The sequence below is a fragment of the Necator americanus genome, chromosome II (assembly GCF_031761385.1).
Source record: "Necator americanus strain Aroian chromosome II, whole genome shotgun sequence".
In the NCBI taxonomy this organism is placed as follows: Eukaryota; Metazoa; Nematoda; class Chromadorea; order Rhabditida; family Ancylostomatidae; genus Necator; species Necator americanus.
This window is the reverse complement of record NC_087372.1, coordinates 40,115,486-40,139,944: the sequence shown is the minus strand read 5'-3', so window position 1 is coordinate 40,139,944 and position 24,459 is coordinate 40,115,486. Positions and strand designations below refer to the sequence as shown.

At 37.9% G+C, this 24,459-nt stretch overlaps 4 protein-coding genes across 5 annotated transcripts; 2 read left to right on the top strand and 2 right to left on the bottom strand.

The window, feature by feature from the left end:
* Nucleotides 1–1,094: 1,094 nt before the first annotated feature.
* RB195_020885 (uncharacterized protein) lies at nucleotides 1,095–8,491 on the top strand (the record flags this gene model as incomplete). The annotated part of the gene is made up of 12 exons (XM_064189407.1): nucleotides 1,095–1,162; nucleotides 2,592–2,676; nucleotides 2,828–2,991; nucleotides 4,107–4,212; nucleotides 4,320–4,421; nucleotides 4,474–4,575; nucleotides 4,636–4,746; nucleotides 5,000–5,171; nucleotides 5,228–5,355; nucleotides 5,412–5,496; nucleotides 5,554–5,688; nucleotides 8,427–8,491. The coding sequence occupies 12 exons, from the start codon at nucleotides 1,095–1,097 to the stop codon at nucleotides 8,489–8,491; spliced, it is 1,323 nt and encodes a 440-aa protein (XP_064045288.1).
* A 1,204-nt stretch (nucleotides 8,492–9,695) lies between these two features.
* On the bottom strand, nucleotides 9,696–12,473 carry RB195_020884 (uncharacterized protein; the record flags this gene model as incomplete). The annotated part of the gene is made up of 8 exons (XM_064189406.1): nucleotides 9,696–9,824; nucleotides 9,966–10,050; nucleotides 10,576–10,673; nucleotides 10,933–11,013; nucleotides 11,098–11,173; nucleotides 11,250–11,323; nucleotides 12,287–12,348; nucleotides 12,455–12,473. 8 exons carry the CDS (start codon nucleotides 12,471–12,473, stop codon nucleotides 9,696–9,698), a joined length of 624 nt encoding a protein of 207 aa, XP_064045287.1.
* A 1,471-nt stretch (nucleotides 12,474–13,944) lies between these two features.
* Nucleotides 13,945–15,564, top strand: RB195_020883 (uncharacterized protein; the record flags this gene model as incomplete). Its single annotated transcript, XM_064189405.1, has 7 exons — nucleotides 13,945–13,955; nucleotides 14,028–14,091; nucleotides 14,158–14,295; nucleotides 14,774–14,895; nucleotides 14,985–15,178; nucleotides 15,336–15,438; nucleotides 15,498–15,564. The coding sequence occupies 7 exons, from the start codon at nucleotides 13,945–13,947 to the stop codon at nucleotides 15,562–15,564; spliced, it is 699 nt and encodes a 232-aa protein (XP_064045286.1).
* A 1,478-nt stretch (nucleotides 15,565–17,042) lies between these two features.
* On the bottom strand, nucleotides 17,043–24,199 carry RB195_020882 (uncharacterized protein; the record flags this gene model as incomplete). Of its 2 annotated transcripts, XM_064189404.1 has the most annotated exons (8): nucleotides 17,043–17,141; nucleotides 18,282–18,439; nucleotides 18,571–18,724; nucleotides 18,790–18,950; nucleotides 20,800–20,911; nucleotides 22,511–22,602; nucleotides 22,766–22,808; nucleotides 24,080–24,199. In XM_064189404.1, 8 exons carry the CDS (start codon nucleotides 24,197–24,199, stop codon nucleotides 17,043–17,045), a joined length of 939 nt encoding a protein of 312 aa, XP_064045284.1. The 2 variants fall into 2 exon arrangements, with proteins under 2 accessions (XP_064045284.1, XP_064045285.1); XM_064189403.1 differs by lacking the exon at nucleotides 24,080–24,199 and having other exon boundaries at nucleotides 22,766–22,799.
* Nucleotides 24,200–24,459: the final 260 nt, after the last annotated feature.

Genomic DNA, 24,459 nt, shown 5'->3' with positions numbered 1-24,459 from the left:
GAATTTATTAAATACTTTAATACTATTTTTTATATTTTACTTATTATATTTTGTTATATTTTATTTATTTATATATTTATTATATTTTATTATATTTTATATCATTATATATTTATATTTACTATATTTTGTTTATTTTTTTATCTTTTTATTTTACCTTCACTCACTCAATTTTGAATTGAATTTTTATGAGAAATTTGGAGTTGAATTCTTAAATAGTTACATAAACCGTTGTTTATTAGAATTTTTACTACCATCATTAAATCTTATTTCAGTACCTTTCCCAAGGAAGAAGAGAATCCGTTATTAAGGAACGTAAGAGAGATAAAGCTTTAATCCATTTTTTCTCAATTCAGAGGAATTCTTACTCAAATTGAGATTTTAATTTTATCTGCAGTATACTCATCGCTTATAACTTTACAAAAATTATCCACAGGATTTAACATACAGTATATATACAGTACATATGTATACACAGTTGTGGGCTGATTTAATAGTGTAAATAATTAAATATTTAAATAATTATAATTTAAATTTATGTTATAATTCACTAATTTTAATTTAAATATTTATCTAATATTTAGTATATTAGGATTTAGACTTTGTACTGTATATTGTATTGTGTATTGTATTTCTATTTGTATTTATTCATATCTGAAAGCGGCGCCACAGCGCTGAATCGCGGGGGAGATGATTAACATCCACGAATTATCCCCATATCCGTTCACTCTTGTCGGAGGCGGGACCCGGGGTATTTAAACGCTTCCGCTGAAGTTAAATAACGATCAACCCACACAGCTCAGGGATACTCAGGGATGCTCAGGGATATATTATGCGCCGAATAGACTCCACCCACTACATTTATTGTATGTGTATGTGTGTGAGCGTGTGTGTTCTTCAACGTCTCCAACAATGCAGCTTCATCCTATCACGTGACTATGCTCCAGAAGTCAGCCATGGACATAGTCAATTCTGTCAATTCTTTCTAACATTATGTTTTTTTTGCATGTATTCGGTTCAACCGCAGCATCGCCCATTTTCACTGATCGTATCTAATCGATTAACGATCATCTTCAATCATATATTTCAGAGCTATGCTACTCTGGATAGTACTGTCAGCACTATTACCTTCTCCCGGCAGATCTGCAGAAAACTATAATGGGTAAGATTTTTTTTCACTCTTCTAGTAGAACTTCCTCAATGTGACTACGGTACGTGAACCATTAGAGGTCAGCGAGTAAAGATAATTGCAGGAAAATGAAGGATCCTTGGTCTCGAGAACCTCTCCATGAAGAGCGAGTAGTTTTTCTGATTTGAAGCAAGAAAAAAACTCAAAAATAAACAAATTTATCCACTTGAGCTGCTATAAAAATTGCGAACAATTCCTTTCGGTGTACGAGAACGTAACGAGCCAAGTAAAATTACAAAGAACTGATGGTCCATATGAGTTAAAATCAAAAAGAGGTACATTATTGGTGCATTTTAGAGCATTCAGAGACTGCCAATCACTTAAGATCCGTCATGCGAAAAAAAATCCAAAAATATATTTTTTTTACGTTTATCAATGAAGCAAAATGGAGCGCTGAAAATTTTTAGAAGTTTTTGTTTGAGAATTTAAAAGAATTCAAAATTTTTATTGTTGCCGAAAGAAAAAAATCCGTTTCATGAGAGATCCCGAACATTACAAACAATGAGGAAAATGTACATATCTTGAACAATCATGTAATTCTCATTACTTATTTTTTTTAAACAAAAAATCCGTTTTATGAGTTTCCAAAAATTACAAACAAGGAAAGATGTGAAGAAAATGTATTTTGAACAATGGTGTTTCAAAAAAGAATATGCACTTTGTTTCACCGCTTAATAGTACCTCATTTTCCTTACTCCACTTTCATTAACATTCATTTCAGTGGAAATGACTGAGGCAGGTTCTATATATATAACCTTGCCAATTTTTTAAACGTGTTCTGCTTCAGACAAATGTTTTCTTTTTCTTTTTCTTGTGTAGCATTGGTTTACGTAAAGAAATGAATAATTAAATAATAGTTATAATTATAATAATAGTAATAGTAATAATAATAATAATGATAATAATAATATTAATAATAATAATAATAATAATAATAATAATAATAATAATAATAATAATAATAATAATAACAATAATAATAGTAGTAATAATAATAATAATAATAATAGCAATATGAATTAGGAGCCCAAGAGGATTAAGAGGTAGGTTCAATTTGTACTAGAACATTGTTAGACTACATATAGATATCATTCCGTGACAACCAATGAGAACATTCGTTGTCCGCCCCCGTCAGAATTTCACAGATACGAGGCGCATTTTTATGTGCTGGAACTTAGCGGATTGTCAGGGCCGGTTATTGTCGAATATGAATCAAATGCTGGAATGGTACTTTGAATTCGAGAACTTGCCTAACCATTAAGAATAAAACGTAATTTCAGGAGTAAAACAATAATTTTTTAGTTTTTTTTAATTTTTTTATTTTTATTCAGTTATTTTTGGTTAATAAGTGATGATATCATTCATTGTAAAAGAAAATTTGCAACTAATTTATAGTTTTCAGCTATTCATTAATACGTTTTGCCGCCGATGAAACACTAGCAAAATGGTTAAGCGAAATGGAAAGTGAGGGATATGAACTCAACGAGGTTTTTTTTAACCGTTTCTTAATTAGTTCATACATATTTTTCCTTCCTTACTTAATTGTCGTGATGGCTTATTGATTAGGTGCAACAATCGATAGACCATGCATCCATTCAATAAGTGAGCTGAGCGCAATTATGGGAATTTTCTTTTCAGGTCACCGAAAAACCAAGAATTCTGATTGATGTATGGGGTGAACCGTCACGTCAAAATCCAGTAGCTGATGTGCTTGTAGCGCCTGAATTTCTTGGCGCTTTTCTGGAAATGCTCAGCCGAAAAGGAGTCACATATGTGGAAACAATAAAAGAAGATATTGGAAGGTATGTTCCTCGTGTTTCGATTGGTTCGTGTTTGGAAATTTTATTCTATTCTAGAAATTTTTTATTTTAGAAAATTGTAGAATTTTCTGAGGTGAACTTAGTAATAACTCCCTCCTCCTTCCATACACTGTTCAGCAAATTCCCAACTCGATTCTCGTGATTGATTCAGTTGATTAATTTTTCTATTGGATTTTTCTATTGGCTAGAATTATTCATAATTATCCATTTACTATAATATAAATTTATTCTGTTCTCTTAAAAACAGGCAAACGCTTTTCAACGACAACATTTTTACGCTGCCCGTCGTTTTTTTTTTCAACCAAAGGAGTCCATGTCCTCATGTTTTCTTTGTGCCAATTCTTTTCTTTTTTGCACGAACAAAGCTCTCATTGGCTGTTATCAAAAATCGTCAACCCGTATCGATCGATTTGTCGAAGGAGAAGGTGTCATATATAGGAATTTTATCAAACTAAAGGTACAATACCACGATTTTGACGTGATGCGGAAACCGCAGCGAAAGCCTACGGTTCAGGTTGTAGATTACGGAAGTCAGCATAGTTCCACCCATCCTTACCTGATCGTCGTGAAAAACAATGTGGGAACCGCTTTATTTCCTACGAAATACGTAGGAGCGCACCTCTATGTACACGCTCAGGTCCTTTCAGCAGTATACTTATTATATTTACTTGAATGCATTGGTGAGGAAACATAATTGATCTTCGACCGCTCGCATCTGGATGCGGCGCGTGCACAAGGATGGCGCGTTGCAACTGGAAAGGAAATGGTAGGAAACTGCGTCGTTCTCCGCACTGTTCTCTACGACGATTAGGAAAGGTTCAGCGGAACCACGGTTTCCGCAATCTATAGCCCGAACTCTGAGATTTCGCTGTGTTTTCTAAACCGAAGTCAAAATCGTGATACACTGCTGTATTGTTCCTTACAGAACTAAGGTATAAGTTCATCATTGGTCGTTGGCCCCGCCCACTTTTAACAACAGCGGCGTCGAGCGAAAGTGTAAACTCTGAAAGAGGAATCGCATCTTGAAGATATTGCTTCACCCTTGTTTCTCATTGTTTTTTCTCCTTACAAAATAAATATAGTAGAGGTATTTTAAGGGAAATCCGTCGAGAACGCCGCCATTTGCAGCGGTACAGAAGTCGAGCGAAGAGAAGTTTTGATGCGATGGATTTTGATGTGGATAACTACCATTCATACGATGAGGTATCAATTCAATGTTTTTTTTTAATTTTTCAGATAATTCTTTAATTTCTTCGGATCCACAACTGTCATTGTTTTTAGATTGTCACTGTTATTGTGTTTGTTTACAGATGGTCGAATTTATGCAGCTGCTCGCAGCTCAACGCCCTGACCTTGTGACTTTGTTGAATGTTTCCAGAACGTTCGAAGGTCGACCAATGTACGGTGTGAAGGTGCGTTCATCTCAGAGGTGGCTTAGTGCCGTTGAACACGTTTATACTTCAGATCTCATCTTCGCACCGATTTAAACCTGCAATATTCGTCGATGCTGGGATTCATGCACGTGAATGGGTGGCTCCAGCCGCAGCCCTCTACATGATCAAAAAGGTTGGGATTTTCCATGGATAACGAGGAACTTTTCACCTTTACCGATATTTTTTGCTTTAGCTTGTTTCCGAGTACGGTAAGGATCCTGTAATTACTAGAAGTGTGGACAAATTTGATTGGTACATTATTCCGCAGGCGAATCCTGACGGGTACGAGTACAGCCGTGTCTCTGTGAGTGTTGTGTCATATTTTCTGGATCTGCATTGCTCCCTTTATATTTTTCACATGAACTTCGATGATTCGCTCTTCAAAAGATCCAAATAAAAGAGGAAATCAAGAAAATCAAGAATGTCAGCATACATTGGTCAATTTAAATCAAAAACGGTGCCTAATCGGTAGAAGCTTCCCCAGCTTATCTTTGAGCTTTTCATCACTTGTGGAACCACGGGAAAGACCGTTTTCTGGAGAACAATGTTCTGTTTAGGATCGCCTATGGCGTAAAACACGATCACGTAACATTACCGTCAATAAATGGTGTATTGGTGCGGATGCAAATCGAAATTGGGGACATCGATGGGGTGAGGCGGGCGCAAATCGCTCGCCATGCTCGAATATCTACGCTGGCAGTCGGCCATTTTCTGAGCCTGAAATCGTAGGCAAGTATAAACGCACGGAAACAAAACCGCTCGGAACTAATCATACGATATTTCAGGCCTACGAGACCTTGTAACTTGGCAAATCCCGAACCTAATCATCTACGCTAGTCTTCACTCCTACGGACAACTGTTACTATCCCCCTGGGGTTATACACAAGCCCGTCCTGATAACTACTTGGATCAGGTAGCGGAAAAAAATTCCGTAAGTCCGCAGTTGCAGACAATCAAATATTAGTTCAGCGTAACGCAGCAAAAATCGCTGTCGCAGCAATGCGAAACGCAACAGGTGCCGAGTACAACTACGGAACGATAGCCGAATTGATGTGTAAGTGGGCGTTATTGATCGGATCGCTGATTTTTGCTCGAATCAGCGCTATTGCAGATCCGGCTTCTGGTACAAGTATAGATTATATGCAAGATCGTGGTGTTCCGTATATTTTTGGCGTTGAACTGCGACCGTTGGATTCACATGACAGTTATGCGTTCAGTTTACCGCCACATTATATAAGGCCTACAGGTAAGCAAAGAACCCATTGCTTTTTACTCGTAGCATTTTTTATTGATTTTTTTGAGCCGTGGCCAAGATTGGTATTGATATTTATTAATAGCTAACGTTTCGGCGTTTTTGCTCTCGTCAGAGCCTGGAAAAAATCAAATCCATTAGTGATGTATTCTCTCAAGCGCCTTATCACCCTACAGAAAGCATCCAAATGGTAGGAAAACTCAAACAACAACACATTCGGTAGTGCTTACCTAGCTTAGGACAGTCGAACATGGGCTTTTTACTCTTTTTATTGATTTTTTACCTCATTTTCAAAACATTGGCGTAAAGAAAAAACTGTTTAGAGTACTTAGATAAAGTTTTATTTTCTCCTTTTCAAGGAAATCTTAGAAAATGCCTGTACTTTGACGCAAACTCCGCCGATAGTATGTACTTTGTATTACTCTGATAAAAAACAGTAGTAAATACTTTTCATTTAAAAACTCCCAGGTTTATCCAAATGCATTTTTTTCTCTCATATTGACCCAACCTTCACCGAAATCTGTGTCAAAATTCATAACAGGACCGTCAGTTGTTAAACGAGTTACACATGTTGACGTTTCCCTCCAAAAGTTCATTCTTTGATGCCCCGACTTTGGTTGTTCGCGACTTCTTCATTGAAACCTCTAGTTATGTCGATCCGCAGAAACTCTATTCACCTGCTTTGGCTTTCCATCTGACTTCTGACTCTTCCGGAAACTCAAAAAATCACTTCGTGGTCATCGTTTTTACTCGACTGAGGGGATAAAAGCGGCATCGAAGAAGGCGCTCAAGGCTATCCAGAAACTCGCGTATAACAAATATTTCGGAAATTGGTAAAAAAGGTTTGGTATAAGTGTATTGTTCCCAAAAGGGAGTACTTTGAAGTAGGTGAAATAAATTCTGAAGAGTAATACAATGTTTTTGTTTTATTTCAAAATTCTTACTACTTTTTAATCACAGTAGTATACCATTTGCAAGCATATCCTTGTTTTCCTCCTATTTATTTGAAACTAGTCTTCACTTCAAAAGCTTTCTTCAAACTTTCTTCATTCGTGGGCCTTGAATCCATACGATTCCTGGCGCTGCCGAGGTTCAATCAGATTTGATTGAAGCATAGCAGTTCCTGGTTTCGCTAACCTTATCACCTCTTCACGGTAAAAAAAATGCTACTTTCAAATAATTCTGTTCGAATCAATAGTTTGCAGTAGTTGTTAACGATTAATGACAACCAAACTAAATATTGCATCCTATTTTTTTCAATTTATCACTGATTTCGAAGTTGAGGTAGGCCACGCCCACATACATAAGTAATAAGAGGTTTGAGTCCCAAGCCTCTACCTGTACACAGCAACCATTTGATTATTACAAACGACATTTTTTTCTTTCCACGATAAAAACCCTATCATTATAAATAAAATAAATCAGCAAAAAATAAATGATAAAATAAAGTTAATAATTATTTAAAAAAGTATATGAATAGCTATTTCTAGGAGGCAAAAAAGCATATCCCTGCTTGTTGAAGCTTCTGAAAAAAAAAGTTTCTGGGGAACAATTCTCACGTCTAAATAAATTTCTTGCTATAATCGCTATGATGGTCGAGAGAAAAAGTGCGAGCTCAAGTATTTAGAGAAAATGTCAGTCACTAATTCTGACTAAAAATAAAATAGATATCAAATACTTAAGTATGCAGAGACGTAGCAAAAAAATGAAAGTTTTTTTTTTAATTACAGAAAATATTAGTAGTAGTAGTGGTAGTGATTAGGGAATTTTGTAAACTCTTGGTTTCGGATCTGCCTTTAGACAGAATAAGGAATGGGGCGGACGGACGGACGCTTATAGCGAATAGGATAGAATAATGATTCTCACTGCCGAGCCTCATTAATAAGGGGGAGTGAATTGGAATAAGGAAGATGTATCGAGACAACTATTTGGATAGCAAACTAGGGCGCGAACAGGGATCAATACATGTGGATGTGATCGATACAAGTCAAGGAGATCACAACGTTAGACCAGATACTAACATCTTAAAGAAATTCTTCTTAACAAAGAAGATCCTAATGAAGAAAGAAAAATTCTTTATGTGGTCCAGGATATTTATAAATAGTATGTTTATTATTAATTAAACACTCGAAAATGCCGTAAATAAGCTGAGAATTGAAGGATAAAGTCACTGTCATATCAATAATTCACTTGGGATGCGCCAGTGATGGAGAAGGGCGGCAGCCGATGTGTTAAGTCGGCGTTTTTATTCTCTCAGACAAGTCCTGTATATTTATTTATTTATTTATTTATATTTATATATATTGCTATTAATGGGCGGGTGTGGTGCAGTCGGTTAGAGGTCCATTGTAACCACATGGTCGAGGGTTCGAATCCGCTCTGGTGCTCACCAAGCTTTTCATCCCTTCGGGGTCGATAAATTGATGCCAGACTTGTCTGGGAGGATAAAGACACTGACTTGATCATCGACCTGCCCCCGCAAGCAATTGTATAGGCCAACACGCGTTCTAAAACCTCAACGATTACGAATTCCAGTAAAATGCGTTGGCGCATCCCGAGTGGATTGATACGCCAGTGATTTTATCCTTTATCCTTTTATGTTGCTATTTCTGAGAGACGAAACAGCACATGCACGCTTGTAGGAGCTTCTCAAACTAAGTTTATGGGGAACAGTTCTCGCATCACTAAAATTTAAGAGAAGATATCACTCACTAACTCCTACCGAATTTCAGGTGAAGAAATGCTAGCCGGTCTGATCGCAATCGGTGACTATGCTGTACTGCATAAGAAGATCTAGTGTTGTCCACGGTTCACTATCTGTATAAATAGGAACTCGTTGTAAAATCACCTCCTATTGTCCATATATTTTCTTATATTTTGCGTAGACTTTATTCAATTTTTTCTCTCTCGAAAAAATTTTCCGCTATTGCGAATTTTTTTTTCGTATGCTGTGAGCAGCTTGCAACTTTTATTATTTTTGTTGTATTTGTGGACCTTTGAACACCGGTACATATGGATTGTTTACTATTATGAGAGCTTTAATTTGTTAAATTTTTCTCTTTTTGCATGAAATCGATACGATTGCTTCAGTGATATCAATAAATCTTTTAAAAAAATAATTCTAATGCTATTTTGAGAGAACACTTTTTTCACGGAAAACAATTTCCAAAACCTCTAGTTCTTTTTTTTCGCACTCAAAATATAAAATTGGAAAATGAGAAACGAATGATTCTCCTTCACATTTTCGTTTATTTACTTATTTATTTATTCACATACACCACAGGTGCATCGAAAGGAAATAAAAAAGTAAACACATTTGTCTGAGTCAGAACATTTGGAGCGTTTAAAAATATCATATTCCAAATTACGGTAACTTTCATGATAGACCAAGCAGTACTCGTCTAGTAATAATATCAGTCTGGGATGATTTTTGTAGAAATCTCATTTCGTACAGGTGACATTGATCAATCCGTACCGTAACACTTTTCTCGAAGGATTTTTTCCCACAGAGTTGCGAAAAGGAAGAGAACAGAAAGGACAACAAAAAGAGGAAAAAGAAAAAAAGGAAAACGAGAACAACGTGACCAATGCTGCTGTTTTTACTATTTAACCACAAAATTCCACGAAAATTTGTGGAAAGACATTGTTGTCGATTGATTTCGAATAGAAGACAGAAAATCTCATGTTCCTGCCAGAACTACTCTTATATACAATATAGCTTTTATTCTTTTCTATAATTACATTTATTATATTTCACATATTTATGTTTATTTTATATATTTATTTATTATATATTATATATTTTTATTTATACCATTTAGGAATTATCTTTGGCGGTAGCGATGCATCCATTACCGTATGTGTATTCAGTGTTTTACACGCTTGTATCAGTTATATTCATCCCTACTGCTTCCAGAATGTTCGTAGGATTTTACTCTTCTTATAATTCCTCTCTACTTCAACAATTTTGAACATTTTAACTCAACCATTTATTGTGAACATCAAAGTGAGTACAATTCTTCATCTTCTTCCTCGCTATCCTCGTCACACCTTTGATTTTCTAATCGAAATCCTTTCTCTTTTAACGATATCTCCATATCGCGGAATAATTCATCCAGTGATTTCTGCTCCTGAAACTCGCAACGTTTGCAAATTTGACCACGAGTTGCAGACACTTAGGGAAATTTCAGCGAAAAGAGGGTGTATCTAATCAGTTGAGAAAATCTGCGAGATGTTGCGGTCACCAAAACAAGTATAAACGGAATAAATACCCCAACACTGCTCCCATTTCTTATTGGACGTTGACTTCTTAACTTTTGTTGAACCAAATGACGAACATAGCGATCTTGTTTTCTCCTAAAATCAAGCTGTTGTCAGCGATGAAGAGAAAACGGACGAGAACTGGTCTTTAGCTACCAGAAAACGGACGAGAACTGGTCCCCAGTCACCACATTTTTGACTTGTTTCTCAATTTCTCTTTCATTTCATTATATCTCATTTTATTTAGTTTCAACATAGAGTTAAAAATAAACTAGTCTACTGTATAACGTATATCCTTCGATGGGACCTCTTAGGATCGATAACAGGACTTTCCTACAAGCGCCCATAATGTGAGTTAGGAATGATCCAGTTCCCAGCACTTTTGTTTCGTGGATTACAACTTTACAGCCTCCATATGCGCCGGCACTGATTCTTGCGATTTCTACTCCCAGCAAAATTAGCCGTCGTTGTCGTGCGAGCGCAAAAACGCCCCAGGGCCCGTTTTGCAGCAATCTCTCTAAATTTTTCTGCCTAATTTTCCAAGAACGACAGCATCTCGTGCTAGGAATCAGTATAGGCTAAAAATAATGGGTTTCTCCTCCAATTTGTTAGTTTCCATACCTGTCGTTAGCATTCGAGAATGGGGACGTTTCCATGACTTCCTCGCTGCGTGTGGAGTTGTCCTCAGGTGATTTTGGAATGAACTGTTGAGAACTGCTCTAAAAAATTTCAAGTACTCAAAAATATTGCAGTGATGAACAGCACTGAAAATGGAGACTTCATTTTTAGTGATTACTGAGTTTGTGTGGGGCGATCGTTAACCCCTAGCGCCAGCAATCAATACCTATCAAACCAACGACACCACAGTCAATCTTGGTCGCCGATGCCGAGTATAGCAGTAGCTATGGACGACCGTATTTAGGATCTAACTCTATCGAAATTGCATGTGAAGTTAGCGAGGTCCCACGAGGAACTTACAGGAAATGAAGAACTGATGCACGTATCGAGAGATTGACCTTCAGAAAGCGAATCATCCACAGATCGAACGACGTCACAATTCTAAACAAATATTTGCACCAAAAAATTCAAATTTTTTTCAAAAAAAAAAGATAAGAAAAAATTCGAAAAAGAATAAAATCTCACAAATCCCTGTTCGTTGCCCAAAGAAAATGTGCTGAAAAAATCTTCGTTGCTTTTAATCCATTCAGCAATGTATTCACTGAAATCACGTTGATGAACTTGCTCATCACATTCTTCCAGAAAAATATATATATATATAAGTTAAAAACACAAACTTCTTTAAATTAGTCATTTCAGTTTTTGTAGAAATCTTCTTTCTTTTTCTTGTCTTTTGTTGCTGAGACGGAATCTGTGAAAGAAAAAAAGTTATAAATGAAATTTCTCGAATGGAAATTAAAAAGAAGAGTGTTCGGTATTTATCAACTATCCTGAGATGCGTCAACGCGTTCGATTTCAGCTAAGAATCATTTAAAGGTTTTTTCACGCTTGTGCAGTCTATACAAAGGCTGACTTGCGGGTTTTGGCCGAAAATCAAGTCAGTATTTTTATCTTCCCACACGACTGTGGTACCAATTTATTGAGTAAGGAGGATGGAAGGCTTGGTTGGCTCCAGAATGGCTTCGAACCATTCACAGTGCGCTTGCAGCTAAGCCTTTTATCAACTGCGCTACGCTACAAGCAGCTTACAGCACACCTTTCACAATATTTTTCTCCTTTTTGTCGCCAAATTGGAGTTAAGATGGGCCAGATAAGATTTAACTGGGCCAACAAGGTAGTATACGAGTTCGAAGCGGACTATCCTGGTAATGTGGGCGTTTTACTCTGAAGGCATCACCCCATGAATCTGAGGTGGTACGAATTTCAGGTGGAGTATTCGTATACGGGATCGTAGAGTATGAAGAGACAGCCCGGAAGATAGGGCTTCGAGCGATCCGGCGCGCTACTTTCTACAACGAGTTTGATTGGAGCGCGCCAGTCTTGTGCACGCGCTGCATCTTCCGGACCGTTTTTAACGACAACCAGGAAGAAATGGACGGAATCATCCCTTCTCCATAATCTACTATCCCGTATAAGAATACTCCACCTGAAATCCGTATCACCTCAGATTCGTGGGGTGATGCCTTTAACTGACTGGTGATTCGAATCCTTACTTCCAATTAAGTCTTTTGAAAATTATGAAAACTAAGAGAAAAAGAAGAACTATTGTTTAAATTGTTATTTAGCTTGAGAAAAATCATTATGCTCTTCCAGAACCACAATGAAACGGCCAACAATCTCCCTTCGACATAGATGATCCACCTAAGAGACCCACCTTGTGCTGTGAACTATTCGATTTCCCAGTAACCTTAGCGTTCCTGATTTTTCGTTTAGAATCTGCAATTACGTCATAAAATAGATCTCTCAGTTGCTAGTAGATGTAAACATTTTTACACTGGGACCTCTTTGACGCTATATAAGTAACGAAACCAAGAGCACTCACCATGGTTTGGTGAGAACATAATTTGACCGCTTGCAAACAACGTTTAGTTAAAAGTGACTGAACTTCTCTGAGGATGACAACCACATTCATCAGTATCAGTGATCTTTGCAAAATATGATAACTATTTTGTTTATTCAGATAAAAGGGCGGATGTAGCGCAGTCGGTAAAAGGTCCCGCTATGTCTGTACAATCGATCCACGGTTGGAAATCGCCCTGATCCTAATCGAGCCCTTCATCCCTCCGGGATCGATGAATTGGAGTACCAGAGCTCTGTCTGGGAGAATAAAAACACTAATTTGACACATCGGCTAGCCCCCGGAGGTCATTGTATGGGCCAGTTACACCTTCGTAAACCTCAAACAATTTTGAATTGAAATGAACGTAGTGACGCATCCCAAGCGGATTGCTTAACCACGGACATTTTTTCCTGAATTCATCTTTTATTCAAATAATATTGACTTTATTTTGATAATATTACCTAAAGAGAGATCCAGAAGAGTTAAACAGTAGCATTTTTTCAGCTTGTCTTTTGTAATCTCTACGAGAAAAAAAAGAACTACATAAATTGTTTAATTGAGTAATGTATGTATGTGTGTAATGCATAAGAAGTCTAGCCGACGCAAATTTCTCGGCTTTTGGGACCTCTGTGGAGATCAGGAATAAATCATCAAAATACTCTCAAGTTCAGTCTTAAGTTCGTTGGTGATCCACATTTCCGGACCTCACTTGCTAAGAGGAAAAATCTAGCGCATTATTTGTTTTCTGTTTTTGTTGTCATGCAAATCAATAGTTAGAAAAATCTACGTTGATCTTAAATAAGTAAGTCTAACAAGACAAATTTCGGTTAATATTAAATAAATAAATCTGACAAAAGTTCACTTTCCTTAATTTGATCTTAGTTTATTATATATCCTAGATCTTATGTCTATCTTAGTTTTGATTAATATTAAATAAATAAATCTAACAAAAATTCACTTTCTCTTATGGATCCTCACATCCTGGTAATGAATTTCTTCTCCGGAACATGTTCGAAACTACAGTAGGAGTAGTAGATCGTGGTACAAAGGAGAATTCGTCGAGGAATATATAGCAATCAACTGGAAGAGTGAATTTCCGATAAGAACTCTGCCACTGTGTCGGTTATGAAGTGGCGGTTTCCTGTAAATCGATCGATACATCGCTTGATATCCGACCTAGGTGTGTCGGAGTCAGCCATTCTCTATCGAACATCGATTTGATCTGATATTTTCCAGGGGAATATGGCATTAATTCAAGGAAGAAGAAATCCGAACTCACTCGTTTCCTCAACGATTAATAGAACACAGAATTCCTTCTTTTTCTGCGATTCGAACTTACTGCTGAGTTTCCAAATTCCTCGATCGTTTGCTATGTTGATCGGTTTTTTGGAGTAGATCACAGCTAAGGAAATCCATAATCTTTCGCCTATAAATAGCGAGGATCTGTGGGTGAGGTGCTCTCTTTGCCAGCCATGCTCTTCATGTAAGTTGTTCTCGTGGTTCCATAGTATGATCCTGGCTGTTTTCTGTATTGATGAAAAAGTTCTATTTTTAGATCTGGTCTTTTCTTCTGTGTTCTCTCTACCGTATCTTCTACCATTATTAACACTACAGAACTAGTAAGTGGTTCTAGATTTGATTTAGGTTCTTTGGCACGGGATTTAAACTAAATGGATCCTTTTTAGACATGTCCTCCTGGTTGGTTTAGATATCGTGATTCCTGCTACTTTTTCGATAATCCCTTGTTAGAGCACGATAAGGCGGAAATTAAGTGCTGGGAGATGGGATCGACACTTTTAGTTGCGGAAACACTCGACGAATATGTAAGCTGACTTGTTTTCTTTGTTTCTTATTTGTAAATATAGAGAAGTGGAAGAAAAACAACATAACAAATAATAGTATATTTGTGAGAGTCTCAGAGTTAGCAGAGATTTCCCATGAGATATCCATTTTCCATTTCCATTTTTTTTTGCGAACAGAAATCGCATTTTCCTTTTTTTATTCTCCTGCGTTTGCGAAGAACTCTGTTTGGAGATCGATCAAATGGATCGAATAGTGTTCCCCTTATTAGTGCAGATTCATAAAAAGAATAAAGATAAAGATAAAGACAAACATGACAAAGATTTGCGATAAAAATAAAGTCCAGAATCTTCTCATTTAACTCTTTTCTTGTATCTGGATTTTCTATAGTTTATTTGTATTCACTACTTGCCTCTTACTCTTGGCACGCCTTTGAGCGTAATAAATAAATAAATAAATAAATTTGGAGAGTCACATTCTGGAAACTTTGGACATTTTCAGGAACTGATCACTGATCGTGCGAAGGAAAGCGCGTGGAGTTGGGTCGGTCTCACACAAAGCGATGACCTCGAGCACCATATTCCACAATGGAGCACGAGCGGAGGAGTTGATCCAATCCTAATGTGAGCTATAACTCTGATCAATGAATTTTGGTGACGATTGATTTTTCTGCAAATGCGCGATTATTCTACAATCAGCGATTATTTTACAGTAACTGGCTTGTGAAACCATATCTCGCGGTCTCCAATGGCTGGACGACTCAAGCAAAATGCGCTGCACATCTGAATGTTCCCGCCGGTCCATCCGCCTCGTACACTTTCTTCCTACCATGTACTGTTCAGACATATTCTATATGTGAGAAAAATGCTACGCTTTTCCCTCGTATATGGGAACATGGCTTAATAGGTCTGTAAATAGTTTTATTGTATGAGATATCACTGTTCTGTAAATAAAGAAACTACGATGCAAGATTATTTTGTGATTTTTTAATGACAAGCTGAGAATGACAAGGATATCGATTCCTGAGCTTTCACGGTTAAGCACAAAGCATGTTCTACCGTAGGAATGAATAGCCGAGTCGGGATAATCATGCCTTCACTATTTTTCTTCGAAGGACAGCTAGTCGAACCGAGCATGTCATGTCGTCTTGACCCGACTGAAGTTCGGTAAGCGCCAATCACTTGTATCCTCCCGTAAATCAGTTCGAAAATTTTTGATTATTCAGGATTCTTCTTGAAGGCAGCGTATCGTTTGGACCTGGACGTGTTGCGGAATTCACAAACGAAGCGTAGGATTCGGCTAGTAGATTGGGGAATCCAGTTCCGCTCATTCTTCCTTGATCGTCGCATAAAAAGCCCGGAAGACGCCATTTTTTTCGGATCATTTCCGTTGCAGCGTTGTGCACGCGCCGCATCTAGGGGTGAGCGGTCGAAAATCAATTATTTTTTCTCACCAACCCATTCATGTGGAACTAATGAACTAGGCTAGTGAGGGGACGTGAACGTATACACTGAGGTACGTTCTGACGTATTTCGTTGGAACTAAAGTGGTTCCTACGACGTTTTTTTTCAAAAGAAGACTAGGGAAGAATGAGGGAGACTGTGCTGTGCACCACAATCCACTATCCAAACTCTACTCTTTCGCTGCGGTTCCTACACAAAATTGTGATAATCTGCCTTCAGTTTGGAGATAAATCTGTCAGGGAGCACGGTGATCTTATCCAGATCTAATACCGTACATGAAAATTTTATGTCTTTTTAAGTACTACCATCATAAAGTAGACCGCAACTAAGATGTGTTTGTGGATTCTAAATTTACCGTCATCACGTTTCCGAAACGGGCAGAGAGACCTACATAATCTTTTGATCCGGAAATTAGGTTTCTTTTCGAAGCTATTTGAAGCGGTGTTCGTGCAAAAAGGACTTTAAAAAAAGAAAAAAAAATAATTTTGCATCATCCAGGTTTTGAACGAAAACGACAGCTTTTTGCTGCGTCTAACATAGGAAAAACAGGACTTTGTCAAAAAAAAAGAGTTTAAGACCCAAATCTGAGAATGACACCAATTGTAGTCTTCATCAAAAATTCGGTTTTGCTGCTAATGGTTACATTACGGTGCTCCGGGCACTATTCGTTTAACCATGCTCACAATTCATCATTATGGCCATCAGAAATGAAATCAGAGAAAATATCCTTTATTTTTATTTTGAGAGAGATCGACCAAACAAGACTATTACTACATATTTTGCATTAAAAAGCGCACTATCAATGAGAAACAGCAGAAATCCTTAGATGATCAGCTCAATTAGAATGATTAGAACGCTCAAATAGTGCGTAGACTAAAGGACGTATGCAAGTATCATTACAGGTACAGCGGTAAAAATTCCGATAGCTTTTTGATCATTACAAGGGGTCTTATCGGAAGAAATCGGTCTGTACAGGATTTTTCGTCCGTTAAAGGCATCACCCCACGAATCTGAGGTGGTGCAGATTTCAGGTGGAGTATTCGTATACGGGATGGGAGACTACGGAGAGGGAGGTGATTCCGTCCATTTCTTGCTAATTGCCGTAAAAAACGGCCCAGAAGATGCGGCGCCGCACAAGACTGGCGCGCTCCAATCGAACCTCTTGTACAAAATGGTGCGCCAAAACGAATGAAGCCGTATCTTCCGGGCCGTTTTTTACGGCAATTAGGAAGAAATGGACGGAATCACCCCCCTCTCCGTAGTCTCCCATCCTGTATACGAATACTCCACCTGAAATCTGCACCACCTCAGATTCGTGGGGTGATGCCTTTAAGAGGTTGTACCGGTCGATAATTGTAGCTGAAACGATCTCCGTCCTTCGATTTTACTTTTCGTAGATTTCTCATCTGAAAAAAAAAACCGACACCATTATTTTTTTACACATTCGGATATACACATGTACGATTCTCTAATTTATAAGTAACAACAATCCTTTTCTTTAAAAAAAAATCCCGATTTTTTTGTACTACACGATTTCAACCGGAACAACCTGCACAAATGTGGTTGCCAGAAATCAGCCGATGTAGCAGTGAACGAGCGCCACGCTCACGTCACGCCAAAGAGAATCAAAAATTTCCCCCAACTTATTTTGCTAATTTGAATTTACTTCTCTATTTAATTTTCTTATCTCTTCATTTAATTCAACTTTGGAATTATTTATTTCTTCAGAGAATATAATTCTTTTTAAATTCTTGAAATTTTTGAGTTTGAATTTGAATTGATTTGAAAAATTGATTTGAAAATGCAGGCTTTGCTATATGTAATCGTTCTCGTAGAGCATTATGAACACATTTGACAAATTCGCAAGGAACAGCCAGAGGATGTAATATGTGCCGCTATTAGCGCTATTTCTCATCGATCTGGTATCGCTTTCCCAGAGATCCAGCGGCTTACCTTTTCTTTACCAACTAGTTAGGATTTTCGACGGTTTCTTCTGCATCCAAAGAAATTTTATTGTTGATTAGAGCAGTTAATAACAATGCTACGCTCAATTTTGTTGCTGAATTTTCATTGAAGAACGCACCGCGCTTTGTTTATTATTGATTTATGTTCCTTAAAGACATCATCCCACGAATCTGAGGTGGTACGGATTTCAGGTGGAGTATTTGTATACGAGTTCGTAGATTATGGAGAGAGGCGCGATCTCATTTCTTCCTAAATGCCGTAAAAAAACGGCCCGGAAGATCGGGTGTTCCGGCCCGCTATTTTCTACAAGGAGTTCGATTGGAGCGCGCCAGCCTTGTGCACGCACCGCATCTTCCAGGCTGTTTTTTTACGGCAATTAGGAAGAAAAAGACGGGATCAACCACCTCTCCATAATCTACGATCCCGTATACGAATACTCCACCTGAAACACCATACCACCTCAGATCCGTGGGGTGATGTCTTTAATTTATTACTGATCTCCACGTACCCTATAAATTCCTCACTGGATGGATCAAAATAAACGGGAAACGCCGTGTATTACTCGTTTCGCAGTTCCATACCTGTGGGAAGGTGATCTCAATAGGATCAGCTAGCACGGTCCAGATGACGGCCTCATCACAACCGGGTATCGTTAGGCTGCCCTCGTACCGATAGAAAGCTTCGGTATGTGCCGGCAAAAGAGGTTTAGCACTAAATTGTTCGATCGACAAACGGTTTCCTGAAAAAAGAATCCGTGTTGACTGTGGTAGCATCATAGCTCAAAGCTACATAGAAGGTAAAATTTACAGAAATAGTTTGAAGAAAAAGAAAAAAGAAAAACGGTTGTCGATCACTAATCCGTTTTCCCACCAGGAATTATAAGCTCTTCTAATATGGGTGAAATGGCTGATGTTGAGTTTCCGTCGAGTCCAAGATCGAGAAAAACGGCAACGAACGCTAAACCATCTGGATTCTTGACGGCTTCTGGAATTGTGAGATTGTGACGAACGTGTATAAGATGTAGCTGAAAGAAGTTGGTCATCTTTTAGGAATTATCCCAAAAAAATTAGCAATGGAAGTGTTCCTCACTTCTGCAGGATAATGTAGTCCACCGATTCCGTGCTCGGACCCGTTTCGATCGGATTGTGCCCAGTGGAAATTGAATTGCACAAGGCGATAACGATCCTTTAAACCTCCTCCTTCGATATACGGCTGTTTTTCACCCCATTTCTCAAAGCCACTTCCCTCAACTGCAACGTCGTATCGCTTATTTATGGGTTGATATTGAAGTACTGTTTTGGTATATGTTTTTTTTTGAAATATTTTTAAGCACTTATATTTTCTTAATTTTTATTTTTATATTTATTTTGTATTTATTTTATCTTTTATTTTTATCCTATTTTTTTTATATTATTTATATTTTTAAGTATATTTTTTCAGCTTAATCAAGCCTTACTGCATAAGGTTTAGAAGTCAGGCTTTCTTAAACAGAGAAATCATGGTAGCTCAAATTTCACTGCTGATTTTTTTTCTTAGTAAGGATTTCATCCTTTGGTAATATTCTACGTCCATACTTCTCGGAAGAACTTTATTCCAATCTTATTTTCAACAAGAAACTATTCAAAATTCTTATATAGCGCTTTTATTTTCTTAAACTGAAGGTTTTAAAAGAAGAGATAACTTAGTTTGGTGTGTAACCTCGTACCCACGAGATCTTTGAACAACATGGGTCTTCTATGGATATTTTTCTAGGAATGTAAATCTAGCCCAGCTAAACAATAATGGTTTTTCGTGAGAGATATGGAAATGGGAGTTTTTTTTTTCTTGCAGGACAACTCACAGAATCAGTAATCCTGAGGTAATGGACACTTGTTTCAAAGCATTTCTCACCAAGTTTTTTTTTTTTTAATGAAAATAAAATCAGTTCCACGCAACTCTGTTTCGTTTCTTTTTCGTTTTTCGTTTCTTCGAATAAGTGTGTGAATGCTAAAAATTGGACGATGGAGCTTCTCATCCACAGACCTGAGGTCCATGAAACTTCGCCCTACGATCTGTTTAGTACTCACGTTCGGAAATGTTCACGAACTGAGGTCTAAAACTAAGTTTATGGCTAGGGTAAGTTTCTGGTGTGTTCTCACGGTCGGCTAATGAAGCCCTAAGGCATCAAAATCTTCGTTTTCGTACGAGAGCGAGGAAAGAAAGAGAAAGAGGAAGAAAGGGAGTCAAAAACGCTAAAACGGATACCTTCTCTTCTCCCGCAAACTACTACCAAAAATTTTCTTCAGAGAAGCGCTACAGTAAGCAGGATATCGCTTTGCATTATCCTCAATTCTTAAGAAAACTTCCCAATTATACTTTCCAGTTTCCAAAAATCACAGTTTGATGTTGACAAGTGAAAATGAGCTATAATCGGGTCAAAACGACGTGAAACACTATGGAATTACGTGGGTGGATGCTTTAGAAGCAGCGTGGTGGAGGTACCGGTTGGAATTAACGTGGGACCCAATTTTAATAGCTCCATTCCCACGGAGGACACGGTTTGACGTTAATTTTTTTTGTTTTATGGCACACCTGCAGGTATTTTCAATAAATAAATAAATAAATTCTTGAAACTTGAATCTTGCGTCTGGTCTTAGTTTTTTTTGGCTGGAAAACGGCTATGATCAATGCAGTCATGAACTTCTATGAACTTTTTCTTTTCTGAAGATGCAAGCCCAATCTCTGGATTGATTAAAAGATATTATCCTTCCAGAAACTTTCTTCTCTCCCCTGCAGAATCTCCTTTGAAGATGGTACATTTTCTAAGATGTCAATGGTGTTCATATAAAAAAATAGTTATGAGCAAGAATCCAAAAACGTTGAAGAATTTCTGTGATATGAGCTTGAATTTGAAAGTTTTGATTGAAGTCCACTTCAATCTCTGTATTCCCATTTCTGTAAAGCTTAAAATTCTCTAAAAAGAAGTCATGCATTTACAGTAATTCTAAGGTCAAGCTCGCATTACGTAGCTACGGCGATTAGTTGATTTTAAAAATTAAAAATTTAAAAATAAAATTTCTTCTTTAATTTAACCACATATTATTCTTATGTATTACTTACTTGTATGACCGTTATTGGTGATGTCTATAGGACCGACATGATCATAATGAACGAATTCCATTCGATCTAATGAGGCGTAAACAACGTCAGATGCACGGATGTCAATCGGACTCTGGAAGAAAAAGAAGGAAGAAAAAAATGAACTAATCACTATTCACATTGAGATTCAACCATCCATTGAATCCAGAAAATATACGGCACTGTTGTAGCTTTGTCAGAGTAATCGAGTAGTGAAAACTCTTCGGACTCTTCCGGTCCCAAATGCTCTCGAATGCTTCCGATAACAAAGCGTATAAGGAATAGAGCACCCGCATGAGTATCGAAGCATTTTTCAGAAATTTCCGGACAAATACAATTCTAAAGTGAACTCTAAATTATGACCTGCGAAATATTATCATCTATTCGGTACTAATAAACAAAAAAATTTAGTGACATTTTACTACTAAACCTGTCGAATTCATTTGTAGTGATTTATCAAAAAAATGTCCTCATGAAGATGTCTTCATAATTGTGAAAATTTCAGTTTTACCAGTATGATCGATAAGGGATTTTCCCAGAAATTTTGTTTACTTGGTATGGTTTTTTCCCTCTACCTTATTCCTTTATTCCCGTTATAAAATAAACAGAAGAAAACAGAAGGTGAAGGAAAAACTTAGGATCTCTCTCTCTCTTGTTACAGTGCATATTTCCGTGATTTTTATAGAAGAATATTACGATAGACGTAAACATAACTGCACGATTTTCGTTTCAGGCCGATATCCAGAATTACAACAGTACTACTGCGCTTCCTCATTTCTCTAGTTTAGCCTTCTCCTTCCGAGGAGCCCTTCCAGGCAACCATGGGCCAAGGAGAATGTTCATCCTTAGTCCCAACAGAGAAAAGTGACCGTTCCTAGGCGATTTTCCCTTTTTTTGTTTCTTATTGATTTTTTTTTTGTTCCTGAGCTGGTTTCCAGAATTACAAGAGCACTACTTCCTTCCTTTATCCTCCCCAATTCCAAGCAATCATGGACCGAGAAGGATGTGTTCATTCTTGGTCCCAACAAAGAACAGTGACCGTTCCTAGAGGATTTTTGTTTTGCCTTCCACGTAAAAATTACAACTGATCGATTCGCCTTCAAAAAAAAGTATAACTACCGTAAAAATAAGAAAGTAAAAATGTAAATAAAAATTTAATGTAAAAAATAGATAGAATTTATAGATCGCAACCCACGACAACCAGATTGGTTGACTTGTATGTTACTCCTCTGTTATAATTTGGTTTTTTTTTTTTTTTAGCTTTCAAAAACTACACGAAAAGAAGGTGGGTTCAGGTTCGTTTTTTTTCGGTTTAGTATGGGATCTGCTCTCTAACACAATTCTAAAACGGATGTTGCACCAACGGGAAGATACTGTAGTCGGGACAAAGCGACATGAAGATTGGGGGAGTTGCGTAAGCAGCTGCACTCGAAGCGACGCTGTAAAGCTAGCGGTTGGGATACAGGCGCCGTTTCGAAGCGCAGCCAATTACGTAACTGTACCGAGACGTCGATGACGTCGTTTTATATCTATCTATCTATCTATCTATATATATATATATATATATATATATATATATATACTATATCAAGAAGCAAAGGAGGAGAAACCAAAGTGATAGTCAAGGATATTAGTATTCTTTGCTCAGTTCTTCTGATAAAGGGTAAGGAGTAAATTAAATATGGAGACGTACTTGCCGAGAACCGCTTTTACATGTTTTCTCCCAAGTGTGTGGTCCATTCTTCTCTAAGTACCCCCACTGGGCTTCTCGGTCAGCCGTTGATCCTGCAACAATGTTCAGAAGTTGAGAATGAATTCAAAATAGCTACTCACCCCCAGAGGACTCTGATGCATGCATGAGAAGAAAAATGAAATGAAAGAATGAAAAAAATTAAATGAAGAATGAAAAAATGAAGGTGAATTTCATAATATTACAGGTGTACTGTACCTTCGATTAGAAACAGCAGCAGTAGCAGCATCATCGAAGCAACCTGGAATGCTCAAGATTCTCCGTAAAATACAGGAAAGGATATAGTTGGGTCTTGAAGCGACGGAGTGGTGGAGCCAACGGTAGGAATCGAGATGGGACCATCGCTAACTCCACTAGGACTGCAGCGATGAGTGCTGCTAGTAAAGGTCCCCATCGATCCTAACCGCTACGCTCCACCGCACCGCTTCGAGCGCAGCCGCTTACGCAGATAGTGTTGTTTTCATCCGATCATACTTCGATAGGCACCAATTTCATGGATTTCCGTATATCAGTGCAAGAAGTATTGGTTATTTACGATTTTTCTTAGTTTTGAAAGAGTTCCGTTAGTTCCAGGCGGTGCTTCTTCCTCATCCAATGTCCCTAGTGGGAATTTTAGGTCCTCGTATTTTTTCAGTAAAAAGGAACCATTATAATTATGAATTAGGACGCAATTAAGATACATTTGTGAACTTATTCTAAATTTATCGTTATAGGTTCTAGTAGAGTTAGAATAGACACATGGTAAAGTTAGTTACATAATTCGTGAAGTAGCTCAGGCATTCGAGCCGCAAGTTAGGTTCTTCTTTGAAATTACTTGAAAGGGTTACTCTCACTCACAAAAGGGAATTTTTCATGGATCATCGAGAATTTTAACACGGTTTTTTGCATTAAAAAACATGATAAATAAAGTCAAAGATTTAGTGTAGAACACAGTTCTAAAAACCACAGCAACTGCGGTCTTCACAAAAAATTCTGTTCTGATGGTGGTGGCGTTACGGCGCAAAAAGGCTCAACTTCCACTGGTTTCTACGGAATAGTCAGGGAATCCGAGAGCTTGGGGAAATCCGATGTTTCAGGGTAAATGAAAACGATCAAAACGTTCTCATCTGACCGGACCAAGAACTTTCTAAACGTTTTCGAATATTTGAACGTTTGAAACGTTCGCAATAAATCGATCCATAGGTTTCTTGTCTACTTCTTGGGCATATTAGAAACATGCATCCATTCAGAACCTTTTGGGATTACCGACTGATATATAGTCGAGTGAAAACGCAATGACACACGGTGCAATTGCGTAAGCGGTTGCGCTCGAAGCGGTGCGGTGGAGCGCGGCGGTTACGATCGAGTGAGGACCCCGGCTACCACCGTGCATTGCTGCAGTTCGCGATGGTCCTACTCAGACTCTGCTGCTGGACCGCTGCGCTTCACCGCACCGCCTCGAGCGCAGCCGCTTACGCAACTGGACTGCGCTTCATGTCGTTTTTACTCTACAATGTAACTGCGAACTCTTACCCTTGCCCTGGTCACAGCTGGACGGGGAGTGCTAAGAATGCACCAAACCACGAGGCAGTAGGTAAATGAATGGATATTATTTAGGATAATCCAAAACACGAGTTCACACGAGTTGCACATTTGATCTCTCACCACACAAACATGTAAACAATCAATAATCCTAGATACTACCCAACCAATGGAACCAACACAGTGAACTACTCCTAGACGGTCGAACTCATAAAAATTATACATTTTCTCAAACGTCTCCGCTTCAATTCCATTACGATGTAAATATTTACCTCCCTTCTTCACTTCAGATCAATCACTTCGAGTGCGAATTTTCATCCGCTGCACGATTTCGCGCTCTAATCCGAAATTTTTCGTTCAAAGGCCTCGCA